We start from the raw sequence: 23779 nt of genomic DNA on the forward strand, positions 1-23779 counted from the left end.
ACAATGGCTAGCTGTGAAGAGAAAGTCCAAAAATCCTGTAGTTGCTCAGTCCACTAGGTTGGTTGTCTTATCTGATCTTCAGTGTATACTGGAATCCCAAGGAAGTAGACTGTAATGCCAGAGTATACCTTCTGTCTCAGGGTTATTGCTGTGATGAAATACTGTAATCAAAAGCAATTTGGGGAGGAAAGGATTTATTTGGCTTATGTATCCTGAGTCATAGTCCATGGAGGAAAGACAAGGCAGGAATTCAGACAGGGCAGGACCCTGGAGGCAGGAGCTGATGCAGTGGCCGTGGAGGAGTGCTATGTACTGGGTTGCTCCTGGTGGCTTGCTCAGCCTACATTCTTTTCATTTCTTTTATTTTCTTTTTTAACTTTAGACTTGTTTTTTGTTTTGTTTTGTTTTGATTTTTCTATTCTCATATATTATTACATCCCGACTGCAGTTCCCCCTCCTCCCCTTCTCCTAGTCCCTCCCCCATCTCCTCCCCCGTCCCAGTTCATTCCTCCACTCTTTCCCTTCAGAAAAGGTCAGGCCTCCCAGGCATATCAATGAAACATGGCATATTAGTTTGCCATAAGTCTGGGCCCCTCCCTTCATATTGAGGCTGGAAGAGGTAGCTTAGGAGGAGGAAAAGGGTCCCAAAAGCATCAGCCTGCTTTCTTAGAGAATCCAGCCCACCATGAGCCAGGCCCTCCACATGGCTACTAATGAGGAAAATGCTCTACAGGCTTCCTACAGTCCGTCTCATGGAGGCCCCTCCGCTCTGATGACTACAGCCTGTGCTAAATTGACATAAAACTAGACAACACACATCCTGTGAGTTAGAATCGAGATGATCAGATGGGCTTTTCAGTGAGCCCTTAGGAGATGAGGGAGCCTAGGGTAGGAAAGACTCCCCACTGGGATGGGTTGTGGCTGTTGTAGGATGAGCGAGTCAGGTCAGTGAGAAGGAGCAGCAGAGTCCTGTGGGACGTACTGACGAAAGCACAGTAGCTCCTGACTGCAAGAGCGAGGAGCACGAGGAGGCAGGGGATTCACATTGATGGGCAGGGCCAGTGAGACCAGGTCTAGGTGTGCTGCCAGGGAAGAGGGTCCTCATGGAGAGAAGCTGCAGTCAGGGAGGAAATCCCTGAGTTTTCAAATGACAGGCAAGACAGGAGCCCTCTTAAGGAACACTGAGTTCCATTGTTCACCATGCAGCATGGCTGCATCCTGAATATCACCAGGCACAGTAATTGTGGCCTTCAGACCAGGAGCTTCGAGGTAGTGCTAGTCTAGTGCAGGTAGTTAACACAAAATTTTCTTCTATAGTATGGCCTGCAGGCCAGGGCCTGTGGTAGATGTTGTCCTTTCCTACCTGGGAACCAGCATGGAATCTTTTCCTTCTCACATTTGTTTCCTCAGCCTGCAGAGTCTTAAGTCCTGCGAGTCTTCTATGATTTTTTTAAGTTTTAAAAAGAATTATTTATGTGTATATGTGTGTCTGTATATGTGAGGCATGTGCATGCAGTACCTACCCATGGACACCAGAAGAAGGCATTACATCCCTGGAACTGGAGATACATCTCTGCAGCCTCTAGATCTTTTATTTTTACTTCACGCTGAGGCAGGTGGGGGTCCCTCTGGGTTGTTGAGAGCACGTACAGTCTGTCTGCTTCCCAGCTTTTTCTTTCAAGCTCAGCACAGTGTTGCTGGCAGAAGACATGGACATGGACAATCAGAGTTCCCTGTCACCAGTTGTGTTTTTTATATAGGGTGTAATCATACACATGTACACATGTATGCATGTTGGCAACAGTTAAGTTACAAGCTACTGTAGGAAAATGCCCTAAGAGTCCAGCCACAGCCACTTCTGAATGTCCTGCATAGAACTGGGGACTGTGGCAAAGGATCAAGTCACTTTGTGTGGGTAGACCCAGTCCACATCCTGGCCAAATTTTAGTAACTGAGCCCTTAGCTCCTGCCTCCTGATACCAATGGGGTTTTTTTTTTGTTTTGTTTTGTTTTCTTTTGGTTTTTGTTTTTGTTTTTTTTCCGAGACAGAGTTTCTCTGTGTAGCTCTGGCTGTCCTGGAACTCAACTCTGTAGACCAGGCTGGCCTCGATTTCAGAAATCCCCTTGCCTCTGCCTCCCTAGTGCCGGGATTAAAGGTGTGTGCCACCACCGCCTGGCTCCTGCCTCCTGTTTCCTGCTGCATCATAGAGAGTCCTCAGTTCAAGAGTGTTCACATGTATTTTCTCTCCTAGTTTCCCTATGTCACTCCTGCCCCCCATGAGCCAGTGAAGACACTGAGGAGCCTGGTAAACATTCGCAAAGACTCTCTCCGGCTTGTGAGGTAATTCCTTTAGTGTGCCCTGGTGCCCTCCTGGGGACCCTGTGTGGTACAGGGCTTCAGCTTGTCCTTGGGAAGAGGGCCAGAGGTATTTCAAGGGCCCAGTCTCAATTCTCATATGCATTCAGACTCTGTAACAGGACCTTGAGCCATTAAAAGAAGTGTTTTCCCACCCCTGGCAGTCTCATAATTACTAACCCGGTCTGGAAAGGATTGTTGGCCAAGGAATAATCTCCAGTTTCCTGCTGTGCTTGGGACTGCTACTGCCTGTTGTTAATAGCATACAAAACTGCTTTAAACCCAAGACACCCACACCAAGAACACGTATCCCTTGTTTCTGGGGACAGGAAAAAAGGGGAACAGACTGGATTATAGGCCTTATGCCACAGGGAGCGGGCTTCCTTCCTATGCTAGCAAAGCAGACCTGTCTGAGTATCCAACCTATGCCCCACAGCTGTGTGGGCAGGCCAGTTCTTGGGGCTGTGGCTCCTTATGTGCCATCTTGTGCTCACTTCTGATAGGTACAAAGATGATGCAGACAGCCCCACAGAGGACGGTGAGAAGCCCCGCGTGCTCTACGGCCTGGAGTTCACCTTTGATGCTGATGCCCGCGTGGCTGTCACTGTTTACTGCCAGGCGGTGGAGGAGCTCGTGAACGGCGTGGCCGTGTGAGTCCTTGGGCAGCGCGCTGCAGCCTTTCCCCTTGCTGCAGGGTGTTGGTCTCTGTGGTGAGCAGCCCTCCAGAAGCCCCCATAGGTCTACTCCTTTACATAGAGAGACACCAGCACCCAGGAAACTTCAAGATGTTGGGAGCTCTGCCAGGAGCTGGGGCAAAGACCAAATATATGTATTTTGTTATGTTACAATTATGACTTTGAACTTTTGGAGATATTCTTTAAAATATGAGTATTAACACCCTGCAACCACAGCATGACCTCAGCAGGGCTGCCTCAGCAAGAAAGTCAGCCCTGCCTTGAATGGCTTCACAGGGGTAGAAGCGCTGTCTGTGCCCTTCCTACATCGGAGAAGACCTTGGAGAAGCTCAGATCTGGAATTGGGAGGGAGGAGGTCTTCGCGTGTTTCTCAGTTCTGTGTCTGCTTATGTGTCAGAGCATGTAAAATCTTATACGGAAGTTTCCTCAGCTGGGAATGAGGTTTGGGCGTTGAGCTCCTATGGGAGCTGTCCCATACATCAAGGGACATAGCAGCTGCTCACACTGGCTGCTGGTTAAGAAAGCTCAGGGCTTTCCTGTGGGACTCAGGACTGGGCACTGGGCCTTCCGCAGACTCCCTGAGTGGTGGGTGGTGCACAGGTAGGGGATAATGACGTCCACACTTGGTTCTCTAATCTTCCACTGTGGCCTAAGCAGTGGGCTGCTGAGTTACTTAATGCAACAGTACTCCAGCGTGGGATGGCTGACAGCAGGGAGTGTACAGGCATGAGTCCTGGGTGAAGAGCTCCTGTTTCTCAGTTGTCCTTGGGAGGAGCTACCATAGCAGATGAGCTCTGGATTCTAGGCCAGTGCTTTGGAGCTGCTCCAGAGTTGGTGAGGACCACAGTACAAGGGGCTCCATCCCAGCCCATCCAGAGCAACAGTTCTGTTGTGTCCTATGAGATATGTAAGGGTCCTGCTGCCACCAGATGGGCTAGACAGATGGCCAGCTAAACATGATCAGCTGCCCAGAGATCCGGTCCTGGTAGACCTTTTGTGAGACCTGCATGAGGTCCCAGTAGCAGGCTTGCATGACACCAGCACCAAATCACCAAGTCAGAGAAAGAGGAGGCTCCAGGCCTTAGACACTGTGCTTGGGACTCAATTCAGCCAGCAGGAATTTTGTCTCAAGTTGCAGAATAGGCAGTTCTCCTGCTCTTTTCCTGCCCCCCCCCCCTTAACTTTCTGTCAAGAAATTTGAAGCAGAGTGATTCTGGGGTCCCACAGCATATAATTAAAGGCCGGAGCCCTGAGATTCCTGTCTTGGGCTGATCTTTTCACTACATCATGGCTGCACCTCCCTGTGGGACTCCCTCCCACACTGGCACTGACAGTCAGGACAGCAGGGACGTCACCCAGCTTCCCAGGCTCTGAGTGTGGCCTTTGTCTTAGAGACCCAGAGAAGCCCTGGGACAGTAAGCATGGGTCAGGGGTGGGAACAGTGAGGGTCATGGCTCGTATTCATGAATGGGGACACGGGATCAGCTCTCTTGTTTTCTAATGGTCAGCCTGGGGTATGAGATGCACTTCTGCGTAAGGAAAAGGATGGCCCTTGAAACATTGTGGGAACTAGCAAGGCAGGAAGCTAGTCTCTGAGTCTCACTAGAGCAGAGCTTCAGTGGACCACCATGGTGGTTCAGGGAACATTACTCTCAGGAGGAGGGCAGGACGTTTCAGAACATGACTCACATTGAAGCAAAGGCCTCACACTGTAGAAATGCCTGAGAAGCAGGCAGCTAGGAACAAGCGTTGGGTCAGGGAGTACTGCACTATGATCATTCAGGAAAAGTGAATGCACCAAACACCTGGTGGGCGTGTTCTTCCCATCCAGAAGGCAGCAGAAATATCAGGCTGGTGTGGGATCTGGAAGAAATAGCCGCTTAGTATGACTGGGCAGCCTCATGGTGAGCAGAGCTGGCAGTGGGAAGCTCTTGATTTACAAGGGCCACTTGGCCAAGCTGCCTGCTTCCCGCTTCTATCTGGGATGGCTGAAGCCCGCAATCCCTATAGAACAAATGGCTGCTGGTTCGGAGGAGTGACAGAGGAGGTGGGGGGGGAGGCGCCAGTGGCTCCACAGGAGTCAGGTGCTGCCTTGCTGCCCTCAGGTACAGCTGTAAGAACCCTTGTCTGCAATCTGAGACCGTCCACTACAAGAGAGGCGTTAGCCAGCAGTTCTCCCTGCCTTCTTTCAAGATTGACTTCTCTGAGTGGAAGGACGATGAGGTAACCCTGGGGAACTGTCGTGGTGCATGCACAGACACGCAGGTCAGACGCCCAGGCACATACAATGCGAAAATAAAAACAAAACAAGCAGCGTCCTCCGGCTCCTCCTGGTGGTGGGGTGTGTCCTCTTCACTGTCACCTGTCCTGGGTTACTCAGAGGGAGCTCTGTAAGCTTGGGGATACTGCGGGGCAAGGGGAGGACAGGACCACAGTCACAGCACACCTTCCCCAGCCACTGGCTCTGTGCCGAGTTCACCCGCGGAGCGTAGCTGAGAAGAGCGTGAACACTCGGAGTTACTCAGCACAAGGCCCCAGTACAGTCAGACTGCTGCTGTCGGCCTCCATCCTAGCATGGGCGCTGGGCTCTGCTCAAGTAGCTGGCTTACCTGACTAACACCTAAACAAGCAGTTCCTGTCGGAGAGGCTCTCCTTGGTCTTAGGTTATGACCAGTAAGGACAGCAAGCTCCCAACGTTGGCTTCAGCAGGAGCACTCTGGAGTGGTGCAGGCCTACAGGAGACCACAGTTCAGAGCATGGCCATAACCCAGGAAGGTCATTTGCTCTCTTATGTCCCCATTTGTGGGACATGCTGTTCTGAGTGACCCTGTGGTCCTAGTGTCCCTGCCCGGCCTGATGCTGTGCCTGCCCACACGGCCATCTGCTGCTACCCCGTTCCTTGCCTGTATCCTCCTCCCAAACACAAAAGGAACTGTGTTGAGTCAAGCATGTTGTCCCAGGCATTGTGCATGTAGACTGGCTTCTGTTCCTTGAGTTTGTTCCCAGTTAATGAGCACAGGGCTGAATTGGAAGCCAGCATTCTGAGTGTGGCTTCATTCCTACACTGTGATGACATGCCTTAAACAAGGCAACCTTTAAAGGACAGCTTTAATTGGGGGCTTACTTATAGTTTCAGAGGATTAGTGGGTGACCATTACAGTGGGAACATGGTGGCAGGCAGGCATGACACTGGAGCAGTAGCTGAGAGCTCACATCTTTCTTTCTTTCTTTCTTTTTTTTTTTTTTGGTTTTTGGTTTTTGGATTTGTTTTTTCGAGACAGGGTTTCTCTGTGTAGCCCTGGCTGTCCTGGAACTCACTCTGTAGACCAGGCTGGCCTCGAACTCAGAAATCTGCCTGCCTCTGCTCCCAGAGTGCTGGGATTACAGGCGTGCGCCACCACTGCCCTGCTGAGAGCTCACATCTTATAAAAGGTTGCAGGCAGGGACTGGGAGGGCATGGGCTTTTTGTTTGTTTTTGTTTGGTGGGGGGTTGGCTTTGTGAGACAGGGTTTCTCTGTGTAACAGTCCTGGCTGTCCTGGAACTCACTTTGTAGACCAGGCTGGCCTTAACTCACAGAGATCCACCTATCTCTGCCTTCCAAGCTCTGGAATTAAAGACAAGTGCCACCACTGCCTGGCTTGGTTTTGTTTTTCAGGCAGAGTCTAGAGTGAGTGAGTGAGTGAGTGTGAGTGTGTAGTCCAGGTTAACCCTGAACTCACAGAAGTCCACAGGCCTGGGATTAATCGTGTGTACCACCATTATCTGAGACAGGCCTAGCTTATGAGCTCACCACCCTTCTGCCTCTGCCTCCTGAGTAACTGGAATCAGGTGTGCAGTACTAGATCCGGCCCACTGACTATTCTTCTAATAACTCCTTAGTGAGAATAAATGGACATGGCTTTGCTCCCCTGAGATACCAAGAGGGTTCTAGAGACTGAGTAGGGTAAATTTTGTCCTCTACAGCTCGGTGATAGGAGCAGACAGGAACTGAGTGTGTTTCCTGGGAATGGCCCACGAGTGTGGAGCAGGGGAATCCCTGAGTGCTGCTCTGCTCTCCAGTGCAGGGTGGGGGCCAGGGGTTCCAGGACAATAGGTCTTTGTGAGGAGATGAGGACCTGCTCCATCCCAGGCTGCTGTCTTGGGGTGGGTGAGGATGGAGCCGTATCTGGGAGAAGGCAGCTGCTGGCCTAGAGAGGGAAGCACCGGCCAAGCCGTCTTTCACTCACTGTTGCCCTCACTTCATCTCTGGGGGGCTGGAGTCAGGTGCTTGTCATCAAGCAATTACATAATAAAATCCCACCCAAAGCAGGAGACTGGGAGACAGCACTGTTCGTGTTATGTTAATGTTCATGTCCAAACTACCCATGGATCAACAACTTAGAAACAGACAAATACAATGTGGCTTACCCACCGCTAGAATAACTCTGCAACATAAAAAAGGAATGGAATTGTGACTTAACTCGGAAAGCATGCTCAATGAAAAAGCTAGGCATAAAAAGATAGACACTAAACAGTCCATTGTGGGAGCTGCCCAGAGCAGGCACACCCACAGCTCTGGAAAAGCTCTCGAGTAGTCGTCAAGGCCTGAGGAGGTAGAGTTTGTTTGGAGAGCCACTCAGTAGCTATAAGGCCTGTGTGGTTTAGTGGCACTGAAGGTCCTGGATTCCATGTCTGTTCTAGCTCAGGCTGACCAACACACTGCCTGATGTCTGTGGACCTGACCATTTTTGCTTCCTTTTCTCAGCTGAACTTTGACCTGGACCGGGGTGTGTTTCCCGTGGTCATCCAGGCTGTGGTGGACGAAGGAGATGGTGAGCAGTGGCTGTCTTTCCTTATTTTCATTTTCACATGTGTAGGACCTGTGGGGAGGAAGTGGCTTTCTTCTCCCTGAGTCATCAGAGGACCTCCTCTAATGGACACAGGGTGTGGGCCATAGCCCACATACAGGCTCATAGCTGTGCATTAGCTTGGAAAGTGGAGTCTGAGATGATGGCGCGGACAGGAGTGGACCTTGGGCTTAGCCAGTGCTGTAGGGAGGAGGGGTAAAGTCCCAGCCATGACCTCACATTAGCCCCCCTCTCTTATTTCACTGTTTTAGTTGTGGAAGTGACTGGCCACGCCCATGTGCTCTTGGCTGCCTTTGAGAAGGTAAGTGCTCTCCTGGCCACCACCCTGTAACCTGGGAACTGGGGCAGACAGTGGTGAGGCAGAATGTTCTGGAAAAGGGCCAGCCCCGTAGGACCCTCAAGAACCTGCCAGCACAGGCTAGGGTGTCTGCGTGGAGACCCTTGCCACAGACTAACTTTCCCTCCTCCAGCCACCATCCTTTTCCACCAGGCACTGGTCACAGCCTTGCCTGGAATATGCCTGTCTACTTCACTTATGATCTGTTCTTTTCTCCCTCTCCTGCTGGCTGCAGCCTGTAGTCCAGATAGAGAGATAGGCAGATTTCCATCCCCACAGGAGGCCTTTTCTCATCCCTCTGAACAGTTGTTTAATGTTATTACTTGTGTCGGGGTAGGAGTGGCCTTTAACTTGTCATCTTAGAGCTGGCATGACTCCAAGTTTGCAGTATAGATGCTCAGTGAATAAGGGTGGGGTGGACGAGGATCTGCCACCTGCTAGAACAACCCCCGGCCTATATACGTATCTATGTCTCCTCTTGTCAGAGGTTTGAGTGGTTCACGCCTGCTTGGTAAAACCTCCCAGAGGCTCCACCCTCCCTCAAGCTCCTCAGCACTGCAGCTCAGGCAGCACTAGGCTGGAGCCCAGGGCACAGGGACCCCAGCAAGGCGGGGTTGGGACCCCTAGATCCCCACATCTCATTCTCTCACGCTCCATCCTGAGTCTTGCTGACTTGGGGCTCTTCAGCAAGGCATGTTTTCAGAACAGGGCCCACCCTGGTGTGACCCCGTGTTTGGGCCTTGTTGGGAGAAGTGTTCATAGCAAGATCTGGTGAGACCAATGAATGGGCTGTCCCTCACAGGTATTCCATTCAGTGCTTGCAATTTAGAGCTAAGGAAAACACTTTGTTTTGTAGTACGACATTCTAGAGATCTCCGTAAGTATCCACAAACTTTACGAGACAACCTAAATACTGGTCTTGGTTGACTCAGAGTGTAATTAGTGTCATTACAAAACCCCAGCTCTAAACCCTGATAAGCCTTCCCAACTCTTGAGAATCTGCTTCCCTAGATATCACTAAACACATTTGTTGTAGTGCGAAGTTTTTAATTGTCATTAAAAAAACAATCCATGCTATTGCCGCCTTAGGACCAGCTGGTGGTCTTGATCTGTTCCCAGCCCAGTGCTTAGCTCAAGACCGAGACAACGTGGTTCCCCTTGCCAATGCCTTTCCCACCGATGCTGGCTCGACCCCTCCAGAGCTCCAAAATCACTTTCCTGGGCCCCATGGCTAGCTGCTGCCAAATCTCTCCACACTCCGAAATTTCCAAGGCTAGCTGGGGTTACACCCTTGCCAACCCACGCTTCGCTGCAATTACCTTTCCCCTGGAGCTCAGTTGAGTGGCCTCGAAATGAAAAACACCAGATAGTCTTAGTTTAGAATCAACAGATAACACAACTGCTGGGTGCGGAATCTATTATCCTAAGCTCATCAACTATTATTCTATGTTAGAAATCTTCTGGCCAGGCATGGTGGTGCATGCCTTTAATACTAGCACTTGGGAGCAGAGGCAGGCAGATTTCTGAGTTTGAGGCCAGCCTGGTCTACAGAGTGAGTTCCAGGACAGCCAGGGCTACACAGAGAAACCCTGTCTCGAAAAACCAAGAGGAAAAAAAAATCTTCCAGTGGCAAATTCTGGTGGATTCCACCACTAGATCTCACAGTGCCCTGTCTACATTTCACCTGCTTTCGCTCTGCCTTGCTGTCCAAAAGGAAGTGCCCTCCTCTCGCATTCCCTCTTTGTCTCTCAGACCCAGAAGGCCGGCCTCCTCCTTGCCGAGAATTGGCTTCTTGTCTTTTTTTATCCAATCAATTAATTGGGGGAAAATTCCACTACAATTTGTTTTCTTCCATTTTGTTCTTATATCTTTAGCTCTCTGAATGTGTTTTGTGTCATCTTCCTCACTAAGCCATGTCCAAGATCTTTTTTGTATTCACTCCGGCTTCTGGGTGCCAGGAAGGAGCTTGCCAAGATCAGAATGTGGCTGAGTGGCTTCAGTGTGTGCATGCTGAGAACCACTCAGGATAGCTGGGTTCTACAGGAATGTTTGAAGGTGCTCCAGGTACTGTAGAAGGCAGGCATGAGGTCATAGATGCTGACATTGTGGCCTGGCTCCCGCCTGCAGCCTTGTGTTATTTTCAGCCATGAATGTAGGTTGGCTTTCACCTGGCTGCGTAAGAGTGCTGCGAGGGGCCAGTCTGAGATTAACCGTGTCTCTCTCCTGCAGCACGTGGATGGCAGCTTCTCTGTGAAGCCGTTAAAGCAGAAGCAAATCGTAAGTGCCAGACACCGCCGGCCTTAGGTTGCAAAGCACACATAGTGCAGCCGTGAGCATGCCAGGACTCCATGGCTGTTCTTTCTGGACATGAAGGAGCCGTTTGCCTGAGCCTGCCCTGTTGTGCTCTGGGACACTGGGGTCTGTGTTTTGTGTATGGTGGTTACAAAGTTACTTGGTGCTACAGCGACTTGTGTAGGTCCCTGAGTCCTGCACAGTTTGAACCATGGTGCGTGGATTTAATTTAGTTCTTGGTGAGTGTTTGCTAAATGAGTGGGTGGAGGAACTAAGGAAAGTGGGAAGCAGAAATATGGCAAATGCCTATTGCTTACAAATTACTGGAAATAGAGCAGCACTGGGCAAAGACTTGAATGGACCGTGTCAGCATCTGATAGGCAAGGAATCCCAGGATACAGGGGAGACTTGGGATAGCTTTTCTTGGGAATCACATGTTTTGTGATGCTACATAGGGCAGTTACTCCATTTGAGACCTTTATCATGAGATTGATTAACAGGCAGAGTCTGTGTTCCAAGGCTGTGATGAGCAGTTGTCCTGTGTGTAGCTGCCCAGATACCAGAGACCTGTGTAAAGTTATAGGGTGGGATAGAGTTTATTAGCCTTTAGAGGAAAGACTGCGTGAACCCTGCCTAGTAGGTCCAGATCCTAACGATGAGAGGTAGGCAGGAGACCCTGCTCATGGTTGAGGCACTTGTCTCCTGAAAGCCAGCTGGTAGGATCCTGGTGTTCTGGGGGGATGCCATGCTCCATGGAACTTGGGAACCAGTAACTGAGGGCTCTTTGGGACAGGTCAGCATGAAGCCTTAAACTCAACAATGACTGGATTTGTGCCTAAGTGTAGACATGATTTTCATGTCTTGAGGAAAGAACAGTTTATATGGCTTGCTTTCTGCTGCCTACAGACAGCAGCTCTAGCTCTCTTGTGAATGACAGAATGGGTCCAAAGTATTTGCTCTCTGGTAGTGGAGATGATTGTGGGCAGCTTGGAGCTGGACCTTCTGGGATGGATGGATGGATGCTTGCATGGATAGATGGATGGATGGATGGGTGGATGGGTGGATGGATGGATGCTTGCACGATGGATGGATAGATAGATGGATGAATGAATAGATGGATGGATGCCTGCATGGATAGATGGATGGATGCATGGATGGATGGATACTTGCATGATAGATGGATGGATGGATAGATGGATGAATGAATAGATGGATGGATGCATGCATGAGTAGATGGATGGATGCATGCATGCATGGATGGATGCCTGCATGGATGGATGGATGCAGCATGCATGAATAGATGGATGGATGCATGGATGCATGGATAGATGGATAGATGCATGAATGGATGGATGCCTGCATGGATGGATGGATGGATGCATGCATGCATGGATAGATGGATGGATGCATGGATGGATGGATACATGCATGCATGGATAGATGGATGGATGCATGGATGGATGCATGCATGAATAGATGGATGGATACATGAATAGATAGATGGATGCATGCATGGATGGATGGATGCATGGATGGATGGATGCATGGATGGATGGATGGATGGATGGATGGATGGATGGATGGATGGATGAGTAGATGGATGGATGCATGCATGGATGCATGCATGAATAGATGGATGGATGCATGAATAGATAGATGGATGCATGAATAGATGAATGGATGCATGAATAGATGAATTGATGCATGAATAGATGCCTGCATGCATGGTTGAATGGATGGTTGGATGCATGGATAGATGAATGAATGCATGGTTGGATGGATGCATGCATGTGTGGTAAGATGTGACCACTGACCCCATTTTTTACTCCCTGAGTTGCTAGCTGAGCTCAGGGCAGGGCAGGGTTTCCTGCCTCTTATTCCTGGCATCTACCCTTTCTCAGGAGGACGGGTTCAACTAGTCTCACAGACTTCCTAGCTACAATTTCCCTGGGACCTGTGGCTCTGGAGGTGATCTAGGTACAGAGAAACCCACTAGTGGAGACTGACCAAACCCTAGCACATCTTTCTGCTCTTTAGGTGGATCGGGTCAGCTACCTGCTGCAGGAGATCTACGGCATTGAGAACAAGAACAACCAGGAGACTAAGGTGCGTTCTTGTGGGCAGATACCTGGGCTCCAGGCTGGCCACATTCCATTTGCCTTTTAGACGCCCACTCACTGGGTAACTTGCTAAGGTTTCCTAGGCCCAGAACCCACAAGGTTTGATGGGAAAGAGGTCTTTCCCTAGAGGTTTAGGACCCAGGCTCTATCATTTTTCCTTAATTCCTTTTTTAGCAGGTAAGCCAATTCGAGTTTTGTGTCCTTGTGACTGACTATTTGAAAACAGCAACTGAAGCAAGGACAGTTTATTCACAGATTTACAAGTGCCAGTCTACCAGGCAGGGACAGTGAGATGGAGTAAAGGGGCTCATACCACGGTAGCCAGGAAAGAGACAGGAAGGGCTGGCTAGGTACAAGCTGCTGGCTCCCCGGGCCTGTGCCTTTAGTGGTCTGCTTCCTCCAGGTAGACCCACTTTTTAGAGTTCCGGAACTTCCCCTAATAGTTGGGGTCAAAGCCTCTAATACTCCAACACATATGCCTTTTAGAGAGATACTTCATATACCCCCAACAACCGCAGAAGACAGCAGGTTTCTTTAATATTTTGTCCTTTGCATGTTTAAATCACCAAATTGTCCTGGCCGCCTGGGTCCAGGGACCTTCTGTCTCTTCTTCCCATCTAAACAGGAATGCACTTGGTCTTTTTCCTCGTTGACTGAACCTTCCCTGTCTCCTGATTGCTACCTCCTCACAGTGAGCTCTCTAGACTGGTAGACAGACAGATAGACATTCCAGACAACTTCTAGAGGCTGTAGTAGCTGATGGTGGAGGTTCAGCAGGGCCTGGGAAATGCGGCAGAATGAAGTGGGAACCTGGTTGCTTCTTGCATTATTATTTTAAAGATATAATAATGTAAATCAATTTGTTGACTATTTTGTGTGGGGGCTAGAACAATTTTTCATGTGTGTATGTGTGTGTGTGTGTGTGTGTGTGTCAGAGGACAATTTGTGGGAGACAATTCTCTTTTCTACAGTGTGAGTCCTAGTGGACTGAACTCAGGTTGTCAGACTTAGTAGCAAGCATCTTTACTTATTAAGCTGTCTTGGTGGTCCAGCCAGACTTCCTGGTTTTAAAGCCTTTGAAAGTCAGCCTGGTGTGGTAGTGCACACTTGTAATCTCAACAGACAGAAGGCAGAATGCCATGGACCACCCTAGTCGGGTATGGGGGTCCGTGGGATGAGGGTCCTTGAAGTCCAGGTGGGTATGGATTCGGTGGTGACAAACAGAAACAAACACAGAAGCAGTTTGAATCTGAGTGTATTTTGCAGCTCTCAAGCAGTGAATTTTATACATTAAAAACCAAACATAACAACTCTTAGAACCTGTATCCAGTGAAACAATCACTAGTACCAACAAAAATCATTTGGCACAGTAAAACACAAAAATCCTCCAAGCATTACAACTCTGAAACTATATATTCAGTGAATCACAAACAGAACAGGTAACATCAATAATATAAATCATTCAAATATAACAATTCTGAAACGATGTTTTCAGTGGGGCAGCCATCCAAGGCTAGTGACATATATCCAAGAGCAGGTTAACAAATCTTTATGGTCAATGCTCTCAACCGCTGAGCTAACTCTCCAGCCCTATAGGGTCAATTATTGTTAACATCTAATGCCTAATTTTTTTTTTTATAAATCTTCAATGCATAAATTTAAACTATTTTAGTTCTTTCTAATTAAGGCTTTTTTTTTTTTTTTTTACCATATACCAAAACCCACTTATGATGACATATGTGTAGCCATATAAAATTTTATTGTTGGGAAGGTTTATATCTATCATAATAATTTTGTAAGTGATTTAAAAAGTAAAGTGTTATAGCCGGGCGGTGGTGGCACATGCCTATAATCCCAGCACTCTGGGAGGCAGAGGCAGGCGGATTTCTGAGTTCGAGGCCAGCCTGGTCTACAGAGTGAGTTCCAGGACAGCTAGAGCTACACAGAGAAACCCTGTCTCGAAAACAAAAAAACAAAAAACCAAAAAACCAAAAAAAGTAAAGTGTTAGTTTCCCCAGAGATAAGGTCATGTTAGTGACCCCATCTCCAGGGATGGTTTCTTACCCATTATTCTTGCTTAAGATCTTGGCCTAGGCTACCAGGAACCTATAACTAAAAAAATAAACGAAAGAAAACAAAACAGAAAAATTGCCACGAGAACTATGGCTCAAAATGTTTGTTCCGGCCGAGAGTTCCACAACCGGTTCCAGGAAACCTCCTTCTTTTGAAGTGTAATGCCTCAGTCTGTGGAACTCGTCACACAGATTCTCCTGGGCTTGGTGTGACAGCAGAGTCAGGAGGAAAGAAAGCTTCAAGTTTGAAACTAATCTGCTATACATCGCGAATCCCAAGTCAGCCAGAGCTAATAAACAAGGCTAGAAGTCAATGCCAACTTTATATGACTTCAGGAGAGCTAGAAACGGCCAGAGCTGGGAAGGCAGGGCAGCTCGGCTGGGGGAGCTCATGTCACCCAGTTGCTTTGACACCAGGGTCATATAGCATTGTTGACTTTAGGAGCCATCTGTGGTTTATTTGTTTGTTTTTAAAGATTTTTTTATTTAATTTATATATGTGAGTACACTGTCACTCTTCAGACACAGAGGGCATTAAATCCCATTATAGGTGGTTGTGAGCCACCATGCCTTTGCTGGGACTTGACCTTAGAACCTCTGAAAGAGCAGTCAGTGCTCTTAACCGCTGAGCCCTCGCTTCAGCTCCTGTTTGTTTTTTAAGATCTCCCTTTGTAGCCCTTGCTGTCCTAGAACTCACTAGAACAGGCTGGCCACAAGTTTAAACGGATCCACCTGCCTCTGCTTCCTGAGTACTGGAACTAAAGGTGTGTGCCATTGCACCAGGTTAGCCATCTGGTTTCTATGACTGCTACTTGGTGTTGCAACTGTAGCTCGGAAGTAGTCCTGGATAGCGCAAATATGATTACGTGTGGCAGTGTTCCAATAAGCAAGCAGGTTCAGCTACCCAGTCCATGGTTAAGATATCTCCTTACTCTCCTTCCAGGGCCTGGTGTGGTTTCTGGAAGCTGAGACAAATGAGAATATTTCCACATTAGATCTGCGTACTGACTTGGCTGAATACATAGTCCAGCTGCTGTAAAGCTCAGTGCTGCCCTTCCTTTCTCTGCTTCCTTGTGGCCTGTGTGGAGTTGGGAGGCAGGAGCTCTGCCCTGCCGATGAGCCTGGCGCTCCCCCATGGTGCTCGGGGAGCTCCGTGTGACCTGATACCTCTCTCTCCCTTTGCCACACAGTCTCGGGGATGGTGGCACACATAAACACAGGAGGGCTGGCTCCAGGCAGCATGAGGCCCACCTCAGGCTCTTAGGAAGCCACTGAATGCAGACATTGTCTCCACAGCCTTCAGATGACGAGAACGGTGACAACAGCAGTGAGTGTGTGGTGTGCCTGTCAGACCTGCGCGACACGCTGATCCTGCCCTGCCGTCACCTGTGCCTCTGCACCTCCTGCGCTGACACTCTGCGGTACCAGGCCAACAACTGCCCCATCTGCCGGCTGCGTGAGCATACCCAGGGTTCCCATTGTGGAAGGGGCAGGAGATTTGGGGACTGCCATTCCCTACTGCATAAATCACCATGAGTTTTCATGAGTGTTGATCCTTCAGGGAAAGACTAGAAGGAAGATAGAGAAGTGTTCCAAGGCAGAAGTGTGGTGGCACTTGAACCAGGCAGGTTAAGCTTGGAACAGAATGTGTTGTCATGGTTACAGAGGAACTATTCTTGAAAACCTTAAAGTGAGTCAAAAGCAGAACATGGTGGTGGGTGGAAAGTCGGCAGGTGATGGTCGAGTTGCTGCCAACATTGTAGACTCTAAGGGAACTCACCCAGGCACATGGCTAGTAAACTCAGAAATGACTTCTTGGTGGAGTTCTGGCTTCTCTCTTGACCTCATTGTCTGAAAGCAGTGTTTCCTGAGAGTCAAGTGTGTGTCCCTATGATGTGTGAGTTAGCACTGTGGCAGTTCCTGTGGGTCATGAGACAGGCTGTGTATACAGAAAGGGAAAACACAGTGTCTGTCCCAGGGTGGGAGTTCCCAGTGACAGCTGGTGTGGGCTGGCTTCCGTGGTTCATAGTCTTTTGCAAGGGAAGCAGACTGTGCCAGCCTGAGTTTCTGCAGCCCTTGGTATGCACATGTGACAGAGAAGAGGTACTATTCTTACACAGAGGGTCCCCGGAGACCCTCTCTGGAGTAGTCCTTTCTCAGCATTGCCCCATGGCAAGCCTCCTGTCCCGCGTATCCAGCTGCGGGCCCCAGCCTGACGCGATCCTGAGGGGACAGTACCAGTGAAGCTGAGAACAAGCATGGCCTCTGGGGCACATGGGTGTGTGTGTGTGTGTGTGTGTGTGTGTGTGTGTGTGTGTGTGTGTGGTGTGTGGTGTGTGTGTGCATGGCCTCTGGGGTGCATGGGTGCGTGTGCATGTGCGTGTGCATGTGCGTGTGTGTGTGTGTGTGTGTGTGTGTGTGTGTGTGTGTGTGCGCTGGTGGGACCCAGAGGTCAGCAGGGCTGGAACAAGCATGTGTCCTGGACTAGGCTGCAGATATGACCTACAAGTTCTATCCACTATCCACGGGGTACATCCTTCCTCTTCCGGTTCGTGTATATCCACATACACGTGGTTGTGGAGAAGTGAGACTGCCGTAGGACCCTAAATGAACATGGTGTGTGGGCCTCATGTGTGTCCAGTGCTGGAAGCACATGGGCGCCAGGCCACCACCATTGGAGATGGGCTGTGCTCAGGATGGCAGCTGTGCAGGGCTGAGGTCGGAGGAATGGGCAGAAAGGCCCGCTGTGGGTTTTTGAAAGTAGCAGAAGTTACCGCAGATGTGACGAGAAGGGCCCTGTCCTGTGGCCTGCTCCGGGTCCACAGCCAGGACTCACCTCCCATTGCTGTGTCTTTGGAATGTCATACTCTTTCCTGCTAGGCCATGTTTGTGGGTAGAACTGGCACTAGGAGATAACCTCTGTCCTAATTTGTCCCTTATGCTCCGCAACCAGCACCCATCCCAGTTGTCTTTGGTAGACATCAGACGTCCTGGTTCCTTGGCACCATGAGTGGCAGTATGATGGGTGTCCACAGTCTCTGGTGTCTCCCCTGCCTCTGAAGGAGCGTCCTTCTTCACACACTCTTCTTACTTCCTGCTACAGCATTCAGAGCCCTCCTGCAGATTCGGGCTGTGCGGAAGAAGCCAGGAGCCCTGTCTCCCATCTCCTTCAGCCCTGTGTTGGCCCAAAGTGTGGACCATGATGAGCACTCTGTAAGTGCCTCTCCTCATCCTTCTTATCTACAAGGTAGGCGTGGACCCCACAGCAGCCTGCAAGGTACTAATGAAGGACCAAACAGTGCTGTGCTGACAGGAGCCTGCTAGGTGCACGCCCAGTGTTTGCTGCCCTTTCTACCATTGCCTTAAGCAGCACCCTTTGAGGGCCCTGTATATTACTGTCTGTGGGCTAGCTTCAGCCTCAGCCTGAGGTGCCCTCTACAGACTGCCTAGGTAGGCCTTGCTTCAGGCACGTAAGGAAGGCCTTGTCAGTTAAAAGACCTAAAGAGTGAGACATAAATAACAAGAAGAGACACATGCAGAAGTACTCAGACACCGAGAGTGGGTGGAGTCTGCAGGCGGCGCTCAGTCTGGGACAAGGCCTTGTCTTCAGCTCCCATGCGCATCTGCCACAGGGACCAGAGGCTTTGAAGGGCCTGCCTCCACTTAAGAGAAGAGTAAGCTCTGTGCAGCGACTCTGTGGCCTGGACACCTGGAACAAAGCCTCTGTTCCCAGAAGACCCGCTTCATTTATTTACAACCAGCAAGACCAGCAGATGTGCTGTACTGTCCCACAGGAGGCTTCTGAAAACTGGGCCAAAAGTTGTATTTTGTTTTGTTTTTTGAGACAGGTTCCCTCTGTGCATCCCTGACTGTTCTTGGAACTCATTTGTAAGCTAGGCTGGCCTCAAACTCAGAGATCCACCTGCCCCTGCCTCCCGAGTGCTGGCATTAAAGGTGTGTGCCATGGCACCTGGCCTGTGCCAACATTTAAAAGCCTAGAAGTGTTCCATGAAATGTAGATTTTTTGTTTTTTTCTCTGTCAAAAAATGGAGGCTTCATTCAGGCCCCTGGACTCGAGGTGTAGCATCCCTGCTGCAGTGGGCCATCCCCCTGCCCCACACACAGGGCCCCTGCAACAGCTCTGCTCTCTAGCACACGGTATGGGCTTTGGTTGATGAACCATACGCTCACCAGTCATGTGCTTGCTGCTTGTAGGAGAGAGGGCTCTGAGGCGGGGCTGCCCGTGGAGGAGGGGCCTGAATGTTGCAGAGGGACCCGCTGGCGCCGGGCAGTGCTGGACTGGGTGGTTGACGGTCACATGGGTCCCTTTCTGTTTGTCCTCTCACTCTGAGTGAACCGATGGCAGAATACATGTGCCTTGATTTGTAAGTAGCCAGAAGCTCTTATCTGCTCTGGAACCATGTGCCTTCGCAAGGGTCTGAGATCCTAAGTAAGTGCTTGTTCTCTGCCCTGTCGCCCTGTTACCTTGTCAAGGCCATTTCTATGACGTACCCAGATGAGGTCTCCAGAGAGTCATTAGGTAAAGATGAGGCTGACTGAGCAACCACTCTCATGTCATCTTGGCTAAGACCTCATCTTCTGGGGAGACCCAGACTGTGAGTAGGTGAGGTTGAGGATGAGGATAGACCCCACACCCTTCCTCTCTGGTGGGACCCACTGCAGGGCTCCTAGGAACTGTTTACATGTGCAGGCAGCCTGTGCAGAGCCCTGCTGCAGAATTTTTAGTGTGTTGTGTATGGTCTTAAGTCGACCATAGTTTTGGAATTCCTGGGTGTGCTTGGAGGGCAGTAAACCAGAGGCCTGTCTCACCTCACTAGTCCCCATGCCATGTGGAGGTAGAAGTTGTAAAACATGTGATTTTTATTTTGACAGTGTCCCTTTAAAAAATCAAAGTCGCACCCTGCCTCCCTGGCCAGCAAGAAACCTAAAAGGGAAACAGTAAGTGTATTTGGTCACATAGCTCCGTTTTTGCCTCAACCCTTAATTTTAAACCAAGTGTGGGAGGTCATTTTAACCCCAAGCTAATACGTTTAACACACTTTGTCAAATCTGCTCTCCCTCGTCCCGGCAGCCCTGCCCAGGAAGGGAGTATTATGGCACAAGCGAAGCTGAAGGTGTGTTGTCCAGTGTCGGAGCCTGGGGGGAGCCAGCCCCGGCCCAGCCCTTCTTTCCAGCTTTGCTCGCTGTAGCTCCTGACTGCCCTGTTTCCCTTTGTTTCTTGCTGGCAGTGGAATGGATGTTGAGGGTGGAACTGATAACGCTGCTCCCTTTGGCACGTGGCGTCCCCGCATGCTTGTTTGTCTTGCATCCTGGCTGGCTGTCTCTTGAAGTTTGGCTCTATGGGCCGAGGACTCTGGTTTTCTGATATTTTTCCTGCACCCTAGGCATCAAACAGAGAGAGCAAAAGTCAGGCATTGGCCAGAGCCAGTTGAAAGCTAGTGTAACTGAGGGAAGAAGCTTGGGAAACAATGACTTTGTCCTCAATGGAGGGAATTCTTCACCTTTAAGTGAAGGCTGGTGGGAACAGATGAGAGCTAGCCAGAGGACCAGCACCAGCCTGGTGCACCTCACATCACTGGGATGCTGCCCCATCCTGTTACTCACAGGGTAGACCCTTCCTGTGTGAGCACTTGTGAGCTCTGCCTGGTTGTGAGCCTGTGGGAGCAGCGCAGCACGGCCGTCTACACAATGCCATGGCCTGGTCCTGTTCCTTGGAAGCTGGGCATGGTCCTTTTCCCTTAGCCCTGCCAAACCCAGCTACTCCTAATGAGAGGCTGCAGTAGCTAGTGCTCACCGCACCCTCACCGGCACCCTGCTTGGGGCCCTGGAGGCCATACTTCCCCTGGTCTAGGGCAGCACTGGTTTTCCCACCTCTGGCATGGCTCTGCTCTGCCTGGTTCTGAGTTCTCCTGTTCTCACTAACCCCTCACACTTTCTACTTCTGCAAGGTGGGAACAGCAAGCTATGTAGGACGTGGTAATGATAGGGACATTGGGTTTCACAGACCCTAATGATCACTCTGGACATGTGGGTGTTGGGATGTGTGCTCGAGCTGGTGACCAAGGGAATCCTGAGCAGGACAGCTTCCGTTCTGCAAGGTAGCTTTTGATAAGAGATGGGGCTTAAGTCCTTGGAAGGGTCATGACTGAGATACTGCCAAGCAGGTCTAGGGAGGAGAAGCTTTCAGTTCTGGGGTTTTGTGGCTGTGGGCAAGGAGCCTGTCTGGTCCCTCCTCACTTGGCTTTGTTCCCACAGAGTTCTGACAGTATTCCACCTGGCTATGAACCCATCTCCTTGCTTGAGGCACTCAATGGTCTACGAGCTGTCTCCCCGGCTATTCCATCAGCTCCCCTCTATGAGGAAATCACCTACTCAGGCATCTCCGACGGTGTTTCCCAGGCCAGTTGTCCCCTTGCTGGACTTGATCGAATCATAGAAAGTGGCCTGCAGAAGGGCAAGACGCAGAGCAAGTCTCCAGACAGGTGAGGCGAGTGTGCAGTCTCCCTCGGTGAGGTATGCACATGCACACTGAGTGAGGGAGAGAGAGGAAGACCGCTGTGAGTGCATGGAAGACTTGCAAGGTTTCTCTGGCTTACAGAACTTTATGGTGCATTTGTTCCTTGATAATTGGGACTCAAAAGGCCCAGCAGCAGGTTAGACTCTACCATAGTTGGTCATAGTCAGCACTGAGCAGAGCAGCACATCAGGGCAAGTGCTGGGCTGAGGCTCCCAGTGCTCTTAAGGCCTCAAGACACACCAGCTACTTGCTGTCTGTAACTTGTAGGATCTGTGCCATGTCCCTGCCCAAGGAACTGATTTGAATCTTGTAACAGCTGAAACAGGGATGCTGAGGTGTGAAGTAGGTAGACCTTGTGTCTTTTCTTTTTTTAGTTAGGGTTTCTCTTGCTGTGATAAAACACCATGACCAAAAGCAATTTGGGGAGGAAAGGGTTTATTTGACTTACACTTTTACATCTTGGCATGAACTCAAACCAGGGCCAGAACCTGGAGGAGCTGATGTAGAAGGCATGGAGAGGTGCTGCCTGCTAGCTTGCTCTTCATGACTTGTTCAGCCTGCTTTCTGATAGACCCTAGGAGTACCAGCCCAGCCATCCCATCAGTCATTCAGTAACTAAGAGTGCTGGGATGAACTTAGGCTCTGCTCAGATGGCTTCCGTTTGTATCAGGAAGCACCAGGCAGCACGCCTTGCTACAGTGTGACTGAGCAGCTACGTGCCCCCCTCCAGGCTTTGCACAGCGACTCTTTCCACTTAATCTGTTTGTATTGGATGACCCACGGCTCTCAGCAAGTTGTACTTACTGCTTTATAGTAGCATGAGAACTGAAATGGGTATTTTTGCTAAGTTGTCCTTTTTGCTTACTTTCAGTCTTATTTTTAGTTAGCATACAAAACAGTGGTGATCACCGGGGCATTTCACTCATCTGTGTCTTTACTGTGCCCAAACTCCTCCCACACGCCCCATACTGGCTCCTCCCCTCCCCTCTCCTCTCCCTAACTAGTCTCATTTATGCACACCTTCATTACCCTATATTGCCACGGCCTCCTATTGGCCACTTCTCCCCACAGTCCTCTTCTGCTCCATGCCCTACATGTTAATATACTTATTAAAATCTGCATTCTGCAGCATGTGAGGGAGAATTAGTCTGGCTCTCTTTTTTTTTTTTTTTTTTAAACATAATCTCTAGTTCTATCAATTTTCCTGCAAATGATATCAACTAATTTATTTATTTGATTTGGTTTGGCTTTTCAGGACAGGGTCTCTCTGTGTAGTGCTGGCTATCCTGGAACTCATTCTGTAGATTAGGCTGGCCTTGGATGTAGAGATCTATCTGCCTCTGCCTCTGGAGCGTACCACCCCTTCCTGGCCATCTGACTCTTCTCAATTCCTCGAGCTGCTCTCATGCAACACCAGCTGGCTGGCCGAGACTCCTGATTTCCCTGCCTCTCCCCCAAGTGTTACACAACTCAGGCTGTATTTCTTCTGCAGATTGCCTTGAGTTCATTTATTGATTGGATGAGTTACTGTCTGGAGTACCACTTTCTGAGGTTTTGTGTGCTCCCAGTATTGATCTCCTGTCAGTCAGAAATGGGTTTTGTGTATCTGTGTGTTCTGGAGGGCCATGTGCATGCCCGGCCTGGGTTCTGCCACAGAGCTCCTGCTCCAGCCTCAGCATCACAAAGGCTCTAGTGCCACGTTCCTCAGGCTGCCAGAGTCAGTCTTGCTCCCTTGGAGACTAGCATGGGGTGGCTGCCCAGTCTTGCTGTGCTGATGTCCTCAAGAAGAAAGGTATGTCTTCTGCAAGCAGCCCAGGCTCCTGTGTATATGGCAGAACAACTCCAGAGACACAGTCCTCCTCTGCTGTTTGCCTGGGGTTCAATGTATCTCCTAGTGTCAGGCTGTCAGGCCTGTGCTGGTGTCTTGTGGGGCAGGAGGTTGTTGGGCAGGCCCAGCTTTCTGGTTGTTCATGTCTGTGCTGAAGTACACTGCTGCCTAGGGAGCCTCTGTTGAACAGGTTCACTTTTTGAATCTTTGCAGAGATTCACCCCTCCCTCAGAGGCCTGAGTATATGCAAAGGCTGCTGGCCTCTGTGGCTTTTGTACGACTGCATTCCTCATACAGCCTCCTACAGCCCTGCTTCCTTCCTCTCCCCAGCACCCTGCGGTCTCCATCATCCCCCATCCATGAGGAGGACGAGGAGAAGCTCTCGGAGGACTCGGATGCTCCTCTCCCACCAAGTGGTGTGGAGCTAGTGCTGCGGGAGAGCAGCTCCCCTGAGGTGAGGCTTGCTTCTTAGGAGGTCCTGGCCAGCCTTCCCAGGCCTCCCTTCCTGATCCTGACTTCTCCCCAGCTCTTGAGGCAGTACAAGTCAGTGTCCCTGACTGCGGTGGGCTGCCTTGTGGTGGAGTCACTTTGAAGCTTATAGGCATGCCTAGCTTCCAGTGGCATCCTTGCATCCCTGTGGCATCTGTTGCCCGCTGCCCTCGGCTTAGTCTCAGGGATTTGGCCCTTTTGACC

The 23779-nt window shown here is 50.1% G+C and overlaps 1 protein-coding gene across 8 annotated transcripts in view; it reads left to right on the forward strand.

Moving 5' to 3' along the window:
• Nucleotides 1–23779, forward strand: part of Mgrn1 (mahogunin ring finger 1) — a 49841-nt gene that overhangs the window by 19372 nt on the left and 6690 nt on the right. For 4 of the 8 annotated variants that reach the window (XM_052196314.1, XM_052196315.1, XM_052196318.1 and 1 more), the window contains exons 3-14: nt 2253–2341; nt 2860–3006; nt 5157–5274; nt 7797–7863; nt 8151–8200; nt 10466–10513; nt 12566–12634; nt 16017–16176; nt 17824–17933; nt 19614–19679; nt 20997–21223; nt 23417–23540. In XM_052196314.1, the coding sequence (XP_052052274.1) occupies nt 2253–2341; nt 2860–3006; nt 5157–5274; nt 7797–7863; nt 8151–8200; nt 10466–10513; nt 12566–12634; nt 16017–16176; nt 17824–17933; nt 19614–19679; nt 20997–21223; nt 23417–23540 (1275 nt within the window). The remainder of the gene's footprint in view (nt 1–2252; nt 2342–2859; nt 3007–5156; nt 5275–7796; nt 7864–8150; nt 8201–10465; nt 10514–12565; nt 12635–16016; nt 16177–17823; nt 17934–19613; nt 19680–20996; nt 21224–23416; nt 23541–23779) is intronic. The other 4 variants (XM_052196316.1, XM_052196317.1, XM_052196320.1 and 1 more) reach the window with 1 other exon arrangement.

Source organism: Apodemus sylvaticus, chromosome 10 (genome assembly GCF_947179515.1).
Source record: "Apodemus sylvaticus chromosome 10, mApoSyl1.1, whole genome shotgun sequence".
NCBI lineage: Eukaryota > Metazoa > Chordata > Mammalia > Rodentia > Muridae > Apodemus > Apodemus sylvaticus.